The sequence below is a fragment of the Thunnus albacares genome, chromosome 6 (genome assembly GCF_914725855.1).
Source record: "Thunnus albacares chromosome 6, fThuAlb1.1, whole genome shotgun sequence".
Taxonomy (NCBI): domain Eukaryota; kingdom Metazoa; phylum Chordata; class Actinopteri; order Scombriformes; family Scombridae; genus Thunnus; species Thunnus albacares.
In genome coordinates this window covers 28,578,912-28,591,826 of record NC_058111.1, presented here as the reverse complement: position 1 = coordinate 28,591,826, position 12,915 = coordinate 28,578,912, and the positions used below count along the sequence as shown (strand labels likewise).

Here is a 12,915-nt window from a genome sequence, read left to right as displayed (position 1 = left end):
TGCTGCTGCTGTCAAATAGGCAAGTGATTGTTCTCTCACAGTCAAAGACAGTTGAGAAGCACCCAAGGATGGCAGGGTTCCCCGGGGATCTGTTTCAGCGCCATATGCTCGCCTCCACCGTTAAATCTCTCTCTCACGCCAACTGTTGCATTGCAGCGACCTTTAACCTCAGAATTCATATGCACGGTCACAAGCCCGCAGCTGATGCATTTGGACGCACAAGTCCTCCCTCCTGTCTCCTGTTTTTTCCCCGCTAAAATGAAATCTGGTAATATGGTCGGCCTGTCATCTGTCGTTTTCAGTTAGTAGACCGCAGTGACGTGCAGGGGTTTGATGGAGGGACGTATTCCCACACTCATTAGCTCTGGTTTTCCACAATGTCCTTACAAAACTTCACATTTTCATAGTTTATTTAATTAAAAATGATTGTCTTATCTCCCTTAATACCATGAATTTGTGTAATTGTTTCAGTGACTAACAACTTTGTTCAATGATGTGTTGGTTTGACTCCACAGAGGGTGTGACAATAATTTCATTAAGCTGAGTGCCCATAAAAACTACACCCTAACCCGTTCACCCACCTGTTTCCTTCAACACATAGAGACACAAACTACACAGGGACACAAAATTACAATGGCTGTTGTAGTCCTGGACATTGTATATTGTAATTTAATTTATTCTAAAACAGGGTTTGGCTGAAATCTACAAAGGACAAAAAACCACATGCAAAAAATGAATTGTTCCAGTAAAAGACAGCTGTTTGTCTGCCTGGATGTTAAACTTGGAACTGGTGGTGAAATTTGGTGACAGCTGACCCGGAAAATTGCCCAGAACTTATCGTTTCAATCACGGATGCATCCGAGATCAGTGCATTCATGTGTGTGAGCTATGGACTGACAAACAGCACCTACATGTCCAGCTGAAATAAATGTGCACTGTGCCTGTGACTCATAAATACACCCGCTGTTACAACACTCTGGTTCTGGTTGCCTGAACAAATCAGTAATAGATTAAACATTACGAGTTATTTGTCATACCGCAACTCGACTGCATTCCAATGGGAAATATTGTACATCACTACGCTCATCTGATAGCTTTATTTTAGATTCATATTTTACATACAAAATATATGTAATGAGCTTATAAAATATGATAGGCTGTTGATGATTTAACACCTCAGCAGCACATGAAGTAGTTCAAATCAACTCCACCTGGACCAGCTACAACACTGAAATGCTGTAAAGCACTTCCTAATGAGACCTACTGGCTTCATTTATACTATCATTATCATTAAATCATTTCTAATGGCATTCCATATTAATCCTGGGCCATAAGAACTGGAGGATATACCATTCTCCTTTGTGAGGAGACTTAACTTTGATTTCAGTACAGTATTTTCACATCGAGCAAGTGCTACTGTTACGTAAGGAAAAGATCTGAATAATTCCTCAATCACTGGTCTGCATCCCTTGATAGCCCATGTCTGTCAGTCCGAAGTCCTGAGTGAGTGTGTGTGTGTGTGTGTGTGTGTGTGTGTGTGTGTGTGTGTGTGTGTGTGTGTGTGTGTGTGTGTGCTGGTTGCTCCCTTTGAAGAATCTGAGACTGCTCGTATCCTTTTTAGTGTCTTTTCAACTCTGCGGGCTTTGACGCTCTTCTGTCAAATGGTCGCTAGCAGCTTTGATCACCGTGTCTCGTCCGCTCCCATTTCAATGTGTTTCCTCCGACATTCACACCCAGGTCCAGTTTGCCTCCACTTCCTCCACCTCAACCTCCACCCGGACTAATTAATCCTGCAAGACTCCAGCAAGATCATCAGACAATGGACCACATGAACAAAGTGTGATTTTCACCAAATATTAGATATAGCCTTTTGGCCTGTTGGGAACCGGTTATTCACTATTTCATTTTATATCAGGAAAGAGGGACCAAGTTGCGTCGCTGTAGGTTGATGGTGGGTCCAGACAGTGCAGGCAGGATCTAACAGTTAATTGTTAATATGGTCGTTGGCTCTGAGGTGAGAGCGAAGACACTTTGGAGAGGTGCGACTCTTTCATGTGTGCACCCGCACCGCGCGTCCTCGTGGTGTGAAGGGACTGCAGCTCAGACCTGAGAGGAGGAGGAGTTATTAGGAACAGGAGAGCGTATCTTGAGGATATGATAATTTTGTGGAATGTTTGTGTAATTTAAAGTGTAAAATATTCACAATAAAAACTATATAACGACATATTGTGTATTTGCTTGTTCACCAAAAACTACATTAGTTGCTGGTAAAAATTTGGCTGGTTGGAATCAAACCTCAGTCCTATAGGTTTATAGGGATAAATGACTTAATACAACTTAAACTGGTGTCCTTCATCATGTAAGTAGTGTAAGCCAATTCTTCAGTGATAAATAAATATACCTTGACAATTTTCCCTCAATAAAAACCTTTTTACCCATTTTTCCCTTAAAAGTTTTTACTTTTTTTGGAAAATATTGTAAATCTCTAAATCTCTGGTGTATTGAGTCACATCAGACAAAAGCATTTCAGTTGCATTATTTTATTTATTTAGCAAATTCAGACATTTCCTGGCAAAACATCTCTAAACATCATTACAACATAAAGTGGTCGTTCAGAAGGAGGCTACTGGTCAAATAAACTACAGGCCTTTATGAAATACAATAGAAATATTTATATTAATCAGAGGCATTGCCAAACTTCTTGGTTTCTAAAAGAGCTTTTCTCCTCATACAAATCCTATATACACAAAGTTATTGACACAAAAACAGTGTGAACATGCTGAACTGTTCCTTGTCTGTCCTTTGCTGTTGGGTTATAAGTGAAGTGTTGAGAGGGAAGGTTTCTCTGGGTGAAAGGAAAAGTCTCAACAGTGGACTCAGGTGGACTCAAAGCCAGTGTGTCACTACTGAGAAGGAAAGGGGGGAGGAGGGGAGGGGGGACTTTCAGGAGGTCCTTAGCTGGAGAGACCCTGGAAAGGAAAGACCCCTAAAGGAAAACTCCACCCTTTAACATTTTTTCTGTGATATCCAATGTTCTGTACTTCAGGAGTGATTTTCTAATGACATGTTGTTTCCTCAACCTGCTCCTACACTTCCCAGAATGCAAAGGAAGGGTATAAACTTGCAGCACTCCAGGGCGAAGAGAAAACCTGCAGTCATGATCCCTCAACTGAGGCTGCTGTCAGTGTCTCTGTGCCTCTTGTACAACAGATGCGATTATTAATCATCACTGTGGGGAGTCCAGAAAAAATCCATGCATGTGGTCAGTTATCTGCAGGCGTAAATGAGCGCACAAATGGCAGTTTTTAAAGTGTTCATGTGTTTTAGGGTGGAATTTTCCCTTTATGTGGGAGGCTCAGTGTCACATCTTTAAAAAAAAACACCCATAAACCCTGCTTCAACGTATCCCAACTGCATCCTATCCAAACCCCCCAGACCTCTACCAGGGTCTCCACATAGACAGGGGGTAGGTGATGGTGGGCATGCTCAGGGCCTCCCTGCTCTCCATACCCTCTGTGGAGCTGTGGTTGTGCTCGCTGTCGGTCTCATCCAGGTCAGAGCACAGGTCCTCGCTGGATGTGGTGGACGGGGCCGGGGAGAGGGCCGAGGACGAGCTGCTGGATACACTCCTTCCTCCGGGGGAGGCCAGGGTCGCGCAGAGCGTCTCGCTGCCTCCGTGCCAAGTGCTGCTCCCAGAAGTGTCTGTGATTAAATCCATCAGCACGTCCTGGAGGTGGTCCTCATTCAGGGGCATGCACTCCAGCAGATGGTTGAGGAGCTCGGCTGCCACTGTTGCATCGATCCCAGGACAGCTGGACACAAACATGTGGACCTCATGCATGCACTGGATGTAGCCGGCAGCAAATCTCTCGCTGGCTTCACGGCTGAGTGCATCTGATTCTGTGGGAGGAGAGAGAGAGAGAGATCATAAAATGACTAAAACTTATTGCACTGCTAACAGTCCCAACCATTGGTGGAAAGTATCTAAAAATCCATACTTTACATGAGTATTTCCATTTTGTACTCATATACTACTATTCCACTATAGAGAGAAATATTATACTTATTACTCCACTACATTTATTTGACACCAACTATATAAAGTGGTTATAAATTGCTCCAGCCCCAGTACAACATTAAAATGCTACTTACATGTTCATGCATCAATAATAATAATCTGATAATATAACATATGTAATAATATAAACTTCTGAGAAGGACCATTCTGCATAATAAGTATGTTTTCATTTGATACTTTAAGTACAATTACATGATAATACCTCTGTACTTTGACTCAAGTAAAATTTTGAATGCAGGACTTTTACTTGCAAGTGAGTTTTTCTAAATTGTGTTATTGCTACTTTTATTTAAATACAAGATTCTCAATACTTGGTCCACTACTGAGTCCAGTTAAGTCCAACTACAAACTGAGACATGTGAGACATTTCCCACCATTTCCTGGTTATCCAGTAAATGCCAAAAAGAACTTGCTTGCTGTCATCCTGTAAATTTCAGACTGAACTTCAGTCCTGCAGCCCCAGACTCAGATAAGGTGAGATAGCTCTAAAATTGTATTTTTCCTGCTGCATTACATTTCAGCTGTTCTGAAGTTGTTGGCTTATTCTAGCTCAGTCCCAACCACTGGTGGAGAGTATCTAAAGACAGGCGTCCGGTGGTCACATTCACATTCTTCATGAGTGTTTCACAACCTTTTTGTGTGTAAATATCTTCTGAAATCTCCCAAATCCATATATCATCAATATTTAAAGTACTTGGCTAGAAGTTGTAGTTAAAAAAAAAGGATGCACACTCCAGTTCTTATGGTATAGAGTGTTTAGGTTGAGCAGATTTGTGCAGACCTTGGGTTCGGTTCTTCAGGATATCCTCCACCTTTTTCACCGTCATCTCCAGCACCTCTGCGTTCTCCATCTTGGAGTGAAACTGTGGAAACAACGAGCGAAGCTCCATCAGAACCAAGATCCACCTCCACATCACGGGGACAGGTGAACATGATGTGCATTGTGCGCTCTGTACTCACGTCTGTGTCTGCCAGCAAAGTCCGCAGCTCCTGCAAACTCTCATTGATGCGAGCTCGCCTCTTCTTCTCCACCAGGGGTTTCCTAGTCTGCAGGAAAGAGCACAATTAATCTTAGAGCTGTGTGTATATAGGTTATGTGGATAGTGAATGCGTAATACAAAATCGTTGTGATGTTCCTCGCTCTGTGATTAAAGTTGCAACCATATGTGGGATGTAATTAACTACTAAAATCAATAGGTTCTCTCTTCAGGTACACACTCCTGGCATAAAACTCTGCAATTTGCAGCAATGGGAGATACAGACTGATGCGGTGCGAAACCGGTGTGACAAGTGCGTCGTTGCCAAGTTTGTCCAGAGAGCGTCTGTTATCCCGTCAGAGTGGTACCTTTCTGTCCCCTTTCTGAATCCCGTAATAGAGCTCATCTTCTTCCATGTCAAGTCCGGTGTTGCTGGGCCGAGCCGAGGGGGCCATGTTGGTTGGATCGCCGCTTCTGTGGCTTCTCCCACTGTTGCTTTTTTACTCCCGATTCCTCAGTGAGGGGCAGCTGGCAAACGGAACCGGTTACAGGAAGAAAAAAAAAATCGACAAACTCGCAGGCGAGGCGCCCTGTGTTTATTGTGCAATCCAAGTGAGACGTGCTGCTGGCGCTGAGTGGCTGTTGTTAGTATTTATAGGGGCTTATTAACATGTGAATAGGGGCTGAGCTGCTCTCGCTGGGGGACAACAGAGCGCACACGGCCGGAGCCAATGAGCGCCCACTCCCTTTGTCTCCGGTCAGCCCCAGTCTGCGCCCCGAGGAGCTGGACTGGCTTTAATCAGATTTTTTTTGGGTTAAGGGATCGACCGCTCTGTTTTTCCCCCCACTGTTGGTACTAACGAACTGTGTGTACTTCCACTTAGCTGTACACAATTCATTATCAGGCAGAGCCACAGGGAGAGAAGGCTGTTAGAGTGATGCACACACCTTATTTTTATATAAAACTTTGTGAATGATGGTCTAATCACTGCCATTACATAGACTGAGGATTACATTTTTATTCAAGAGTGAGTTATGATATGAGTTCAAGGTAGGCTAAATAGAATTTAGTGACATTCATTTATATTTCTGGCTTTGAATCCTTGTTGCGCAATTTTCTGACCAGTTTGACGCGTCAGAGCATCTCAACATCACTACCACTAAAATCTGCCCAGTCTGTTTTCTGCCCTACCCATTCTTCGTTCTGCTGTCTTTTGTGTCCGAGCCTCAGCAGATTTACCCGGCTGTTTGGCGGATGTAACGCGATGCCTTCAGTTGGCAGCTGCTGCTGGCGGCCCCTCGGCCCAAACTGAATCAGCCGGGGGAATTAGGGCCCTTCTCCAAAGAAAGCGACAGGTGTTGGCCTGCGCCTCGTTTGTTCTCCCTGTTGTTTGGTGACTTCTGATTTGTGTGTAACCGCATTCTCACGTTGCCCGCTCTGCTGTAAGAGAGTTCATAATATCTGGTTGATTTTGCTGATAATCTGCACCATTTGTGCCATGTTATTGTAACGTGGTGTATGTAGACTAAACAAGAAAAAGATACGACTGACATCCTTTAACCAACACTTGGACTGTTAAGAATTTAGTGATGCTGGTATATGTGGTAACGGCATGAGACTTTCTGCGTTTGGGTGTGCTGGTTTAGTCTTTTGCGCACAATGTCTGTTTGTTTATGTCTAAAACGAATGCTCGACTCTGCCCTCGTTATTATACATGTTTTGTCCACGGTATTATCATGCAAATTACCCCGACAATAGAGCAGTGCTGTCTGCTCGAAAAAGGACCACGTAGGCATCTGTGCCACCTTCCAGGTAAATGCCATACTGCGTTTACAGGTGCTCTTTTACGCACGGAATTACCACAATTGCGCAGCATTTCCGCAAAAAGCACCACTAAACTCTATTGCCCCAAATGTAGGAAGACTTTCAGACCTTTGAAGTGCAGGGTTTTTGGCACCTCGCCACCCCCAGATCCCTGTTCCAGATCTTTAATAGTGTGGACTGTGGAGAGAGCAGCTGTCTCGGCTCGCTTTTGTTGGTGAGCCCGATGAGGGACCAGGCGCCCCCCCACCCCCTTTCTCTCCCTCTCTTCAACCCCGCCGCCTGGCTCCATGTGGCGGCCAATCATAACAGCAATAATAGAGAGAGAATGGGCCATATGCATATTTCTAGTTTTCAAAACGAAATGATGAATTACACCTTTATTAAAACATACATGTATCAGAACACTCGCTGTAACCACAGTCACATCCTGACGCTTTTGTGCGCTCAGATGGAGATGGCTTTGACACTTTAAAGTGCTCCAAAAACCCCTTGTCAGTATAATAAATAATAACATAATCTCATACAAACATGGTGTTGGAACAATTTCCGATTGCAATTATCATTAGAGAGGTAAAAGTCCAGCATATCAGCATAATTCAAACAGTGTCATGTATCTTGGTAAAATATTACTTTTGTTTACTGATTATCTCGACTATGGAAAGTATATGCAACATACAGTCCCTCACATTTGCCCTTTACTCATTGTTAACACTAAATGAATAAATAAATAATGCATGAGTCATAGTGGTTTAATGCCTGAATTAATGCAGGATGTATCATGAATGCCTGTTGCTGACCATTAACAAATGATCAAGTCACTATGACTATATGAAGCAATGTTTTTTTTTTTTTTTTTTTTTTTTTTTATTATTCAAACTGCTCATCAGATGCAAACATCTACATGTTGCATGACCCAATGGTCTTTATATCATACACGCTAGGGGTGGAACATGAGGTTTTCAAATATTAAACATTAACGAAACATTAAGTAATCATTTGCAAATGAGTATACATGACATGACTTTAGAGGACACAAGTCCACATTTGTCATTGAAGTTAGAAATACACTGGAGTGGACTCGAAACAAAATTAATTGTCATGGAGCTGCACCTGATATTAGTGGGCGGTGGATATCCAGACTGTGTTCATACCATGACATGTACCAGTGTGCAGCATGTTGATGGGCCTGCAACTCTTTCCACTAAGAGTGAGAATAAACATTACTTAATGGATGATTAAGTGACTTATCACATAAAGTCATAATGGCTCAATCATTTATTAATGGTCAGCAACACCCTCCATTAATTCATGCATTAAATTATCATGACTCAGTTACTGTAGGTCAACCTTGACATGGGTATCTTGTCTACTAAATCACAAAAAACAACACTATTTGGATTGTTATGATTTATGATGATCATTCATTTATTTATGATCAAATGTCCATGTAAACACATGTGTTGGCAAGCCATGATTTTAAAGAGTCTGTTCCCTCAAATCACAAAAAAACATATTTTCTGACTTACCTCCAGTGGCACACATCAGTACACTGGAGGTGAGGAGGATTTTGTACTGTTGTGCCCACAGAATCAAGAAATGAATTTGAAAATGTGAAAGGCAACCTGTCTCAGTGCCCTGGCTACTCTGGTTGATCCACTGTGAACAGTTTTCATTGGAACTACTTTCTACCCTATGAAGGTATCGGACATCTTGACTCGTTATAGCAGGAAAAGCACAATTGTTATGAATAACATCAACAATGGCTCTGGTATATTCAAGTGTCCCAGTGAGCAACGACAGTGTGATGGCATGCACAATACCAGGACCCTGAAACTGAAGTAGCTAAATGGAATTTGGCCACCTATTTACACCTGTGTTTTTCCTACTGTGACAAGTCAAAGGTTCTCTTATGATAAAGTCCTATGCTTTAAGCACCAAAAAAAAATCCATTCACTTTCATAGCATTGACAGGGCAGCAAAAGTTTCAGAGGTGGACATGTGAAAACCTAAAGAACTAAAATCTGTTGAATGTTGTTTTGGGATTTGGGAACACTGACCCTTTACTCAAAGCTTCAACTTTGGTCACTAGAGGGCAGAAAACTCCAAAGCTCCTGACATATAATCACCTTATTAAGTTGTTATATCTAACGTTAGTTAGCAAATGGACATGAAACAACTTGTTGCTTGCCACCACACAAATGTAAGAGCAGTAAGCCTTTACTATAACAGACATTTTGACTTGTCAGTTTAAAGAGCACAGGTGTAAATGATAAAACTAACAATGGTTGAATTCCATTTAGCTGCTTCAGTTTCAGGGTCCTGATATTGTGTATGCTGGCTCACTGTCACACTGTCATGACTCACTGGGACACTTGAACAGAACAGAGCCATTGTTAATGTTATTAGTAACACTTGTGCTTTTCTGGCTATGACAAGTCAAAAATATGTGAGAAATGGATATTTTCACTCTCCTTTTAGCACTGAAACAAAACAGAGGTAAAAACTATCAAGACCAATACAGAGTACCAGAGACTGTGGTCTGTACCTGCTAGCTGTTAGAATATCTCCACTAGCTACTTGCTAATTTGTCAGTCTGACATGTTTTGCTGGGAAGGTGGTTAGTTTATCTGAGCTTGTTTACTGAAACCAGCTGCCTGCTGCAGCTGGAAACATGTTGAGACTGAACTATTTGCATGCTGTACATACAATGAGCCAAAACAGGCTAAAAAGATGCATTGAGCTGCAGAATTTGCTGATCATAATTTGCTGTGTCACTGCCAGTAACCCATTTCACAATCTTTAGATTACATGAGTCATATTTATAAAAATATATTGATTGATGCAGTTTTAAAAAGTTGCTAGTGTATCAGGTACAGGATTGTTGATGCTGACTTTGATCTAATCCTTCGATGGTAAAAATCCAGGCTAACTGTTTATTACAGTATTATCAATTTATAATAAACACTTTCAATATGCATATTACTATTGTATTTTTAAAGAACTTGATTAAACTTGGTTAACAGTCTGTTTGAGACCATGAGAAAGTTTTGTTAGGGTCCCTCTCTTTCTCATTTGTCCTGTCCTTTTGCGCTGTGTGGCCACTATAGCAGAAATGTCAAAACATGACTGACAAGAGCAGTTGTACATGAACAAAACTGTTCATAAAGCTGAATAAGATGTCAAGAGTGTACAATAAGTTTTATTATTATTAATGTTTGGGTTAATCATACAGCAAAGGAGGAAGACATACAAATCTATGCAATGCCAAGCAAGTGGTCTAAGAAGCAAAGTCATGCTTTATAATATCAAATAAATAAGCTGTTAATACAATAAATACATGAAAGATTAATAAGAGCCTTCTATAATGCAGGCTACTAGAAGTCGACTTCTGAAGGAAGTACTGAGAAAAGGTCTGTATAGAATCATTATAGCACACCTACAATAATAATCACTGGAACAAAACTGCCCCACACGTTTGTCTTCTGAGCAGCATATCTATAAGATACATAACAGAGGATGGCCTAACAAAATGGAGAACCAAGATCATTAATCCACCAGTTCACCAGGGCCTCCACATCTCCAGCATCCCCAGGTGGGAGCTGTGGAGCGCGGCTCTCTCCTGACGTCCAGCCACATGGCAGGTGGGCCCCTCCACCTGCAGCTGCCTCTCGGGCAAGGGGTCCCCTCTGAGGGGTGTGCTGGGGAGTCCTGTGCCTTGGCTGGCTGGAGGAGGGACATCATGTCTGGGTGTAGGCTGAAGAGGGTGCTCGTAGGTGGACCTGGGCAGGGACTTGAGGAGGTGGTTGAGCAGGCGGGAGCCGAGAGTTTTGTCCATCCAGTCACAGGTGAGGAGCATGTTGTGCACCTCGTGCATGCACTGGATGTATCCTGTGCTGTATTTCTGCTGGGCCTCCAGGCCTAATGTGGGGTCTGCAGGGGGAAAGAGAGGAGTGAGGTTACATGTGTCATAGCAGCCTCTACTGGTGACTGCACAACCTGCGTCCAGTAAGCCAGCTTCAAATAAAGCTGTTTCCCATCAAGAAACTGCCCAGTACCACAGAATCTTTCACAACTGACCGATAAACATTTATACTACACTATTAAAAACAATGTATCCACAAACACTCCTCTAAGCATCATTTCACAGCTGATCACGTTTACACACTTCTATGGTGATGACATATTCATGTGCTGATGCTGCCCTCTGCTGCCTAATGCCATCTTCCTCAAGGCATCTCAAATTATTTCATGTGAAGGATCTCAGGCGTTCATCAGATCATGAATCCCAACTTTCACCCCAAAAAACCACATTAAGTTACATAGATAACAGCCAGCATTATATGGTTGAATTCAAACTATAACTAAAAGTAATCTTGCATCAGATACGTATGTGACACACAAAGACAGAGCCAAGTTCCTTACCGTGGAGTTTATTGCTCTGGATGTTTTGCAGATGTTTCACTGTCATCTCCAGAATATCAGCTTTCTCCAGTTTTGATTGCTGTTGAGAGAGGAGTATTTTTGACGTTAATTTGATTCAGCCTCCATTGTTTACTTGGAGAGGAGATGAGACACGTGAGGAAATACTCACATCAAGTCTGAACGCTCCGATCACAGTTTCTTTCAGCTGATCCAAACAATTGTTTATCCTCTCCCGTCGTTTCCTCTCAATAAGCGGCTTTCTCAACTGTTAAAGGTAAAAATAATAATAATAATGCTCGGTTAAAGGCAGCCAAGACGCTGAGGCACCATAGTGGAGCACAGAAGGTGGTGAATATAACATAAATGAGAAGATGATCCGTAGTATATCCAAGTGTAAAATACCTTTCTCTCCTCCTTGGCACTGGGATGTTTTCCCACATTGTGCGCCATAGATGAAGCAGTCATGTTTTTCTCGGGTTTCTGTGCGCTTGTGTCTCTTCTCCTCTGGATCTCAGCGCGTCTCTAGGGCCCTCGGCGCGGCGCGGCCCTCTTATTTATAGGGCGCAATTAGCATGTGAATGCTCCAACTCTTTGGCTGTGGGATTTTCCCACACACGGGGTCCCATCAGTCAAGACTGACAGGTCACTGGCTCCATTCAATAACCGAGAGACCCGGCCTAGAAAAAAAAAATACTCACAAGCGACAGATGTCCAGCCTGAAACCATGCACTACCCTCCCTCCCCAGCCTCCACACAACAAAAAAACTGCAGTTTCCTCTTCTCCCAGGGATGAACAAGAGTGTGCAGTTACCGTGCTTTACTCCGGGGAGCCCCTCGCCCATTCTTCTCAGGAGCAACGTTACAATACCTGCAAAAAGGCCAAACCTATTTCCTCAAAGCTCACAGGAAGACACAATAGGATGACAAATCACCAGAGAATATATCTGCCCAATGTCTACCTGTATGGAAGATGAGATCCATTTTAAAGACATTCATCTCAAATTATTTGTATCAGCTATTATTTAAATCCTGATTCTTAAATCCCATTCGTCGTAATGATATCAAAACTTTTGCTCAGCAGCTGGCTGCAGTAGGAGAGACTGCAGCACACATCTCTTCTCTTTTAGAAATAGATGGACATGTCGGCTGTTTGTCTAAAGAAACACATCTTGCAGCGTATTTAGCTGGCTTTGATCACACTCCGTGTTTTCAAGTGTCAGACATCTGCTGTTAACTGTTAGCGAGCAGATGTCAGATTGACCAGATGTCCCCCCACCTTTGGGTCCCTTAAAGCGGAGGCCCTTGTTTTAGAGCCACGCGACTGCCAGGCGAATGCCGGGTCGTGGGAACCGCAGGCGAACAAAGGCGACTATTCATCCAAACCTAACCAGCATGAAGAGAGTAATAACGCCCAGAGAGGGTGGACAGTCCGGCCAGTGGGGAGGAGGAGGATGCGGTCGGAGACTTAGGCAGGTAACCAGTGCCTCAGGCAGGTGTAGGTGTCAACTTCCTCTTTGTAGCCATTACCATGGGAAACGCCGTCAACTAATTAACTCTTAATGTCAGTCTTTGTTTTTACTGTCATCAGTGCTGTCAAAAATACCACTTCGAAA

General features: G+C 42.8%; 2 protein-coding genes across 2 annotated transcripts; both read right to left on the bottom strand.

Annotated features, from left to right (window-relative positions):
- Positions 1–2,524: 2,524 nt before the first annotated feature.
- On the bottom strand, positions 2,525–5,808 carry her13 (hairy-related 13). The gene is made up of 4 exons (XM_044354335.1): positions 5,424–5,808; positions 5,039–5,125; positions 4,860–4,941; positions 2,525–3,900 (listed from the first exon to the last, which is right to left on the bottom strand). The coding sequence occupies exons 1-4, from the start codon at positions 5,508–5,510 to the stop codon at positions 3,440–3,442; spliced, it is 717 nt and encodes a 238-aa protein (XP_044210270.1). The 5' UTR covers positions 5,511–5,808; the 3' UTR covers positions 2,525–3,439.
- A 4,255-nt stretch (positions 5,809–10,063) lies between these two features.
- Positions 10,064–12,159, bottom strand: her8.2 (hairy-related 8.2). Its single transcript, XM_044354077.1, has 4 exons — positions 11,705–12,159; positions 11,472–11,567; positions 11,303–11,381; positions 10,064–10,810 (listed from the first exon to the last, which is right to left on the bottom strand). Exons 1-4 carry the CDS (start codon positions 11,765–11,767, stop codon positions 10,440–10,442), a joined length of 609 nt encoding a protein of 202 aa, XP_044210012.1. The 5' UTR covers positions 11,768–12,159; the 3' UTR covers positions 10,064–10,439.
- Between the last annotated feature and the right edge of the window lie 756 nt (positions 12,160–12,915).

What these genes read in the sequence shown, in the direction of transcription:
- her13 (XM_044354335.1), bottom strand. Translation starts at nt 5,510, where the DNA reads ATGGCCCCCTCGGCTCGGCCCAGCAACACCGGACTTGACATGGAAGAA. An exon ending in CTTTGCTGGCAGACACAGAC is followed by an intron (nt 4,942 to 5,038) that starts GTGAGTACAGAG and finishes TTGTTTCCACAG; the next exon opens with TTTCACTCCAAGATGGAGAA. An exon ending in CCTGAAGAACCGAACCCAAG is followed by an intron (nt 3,901 to 4,859) that starts GTCTGCACAAAT and finishes CTCCTCCCACAG; the next exon opens with AATCAGATGCACTCAGCCGT.
- her8.2 (XM_044354077.1), bottom strand. Translation starts at nt 11,767, where the DNA reads ATGACTGCTTCATCTATGGCGCACAATGTGGGAAAACATCCCAGTGCC. An exon ending in GTGCCAAGGAGGAGAGAAAG is followed by an intron (nt 11,568 to 11,704) that starts GTATTTTACACT and finishes TACCTTTAACAG; the next exon opens with TTGAGAAAGCCGCTTATTGA. An exon ending in CCAGAGCAATAAACTCCACG is followed by an intron (nt 10,811 to 11,302) that starts GTAAGGAACTTG and finishes TTCCCCCTGCAG; the next exon opens with ACCCCACATTAGGCCTGGAG.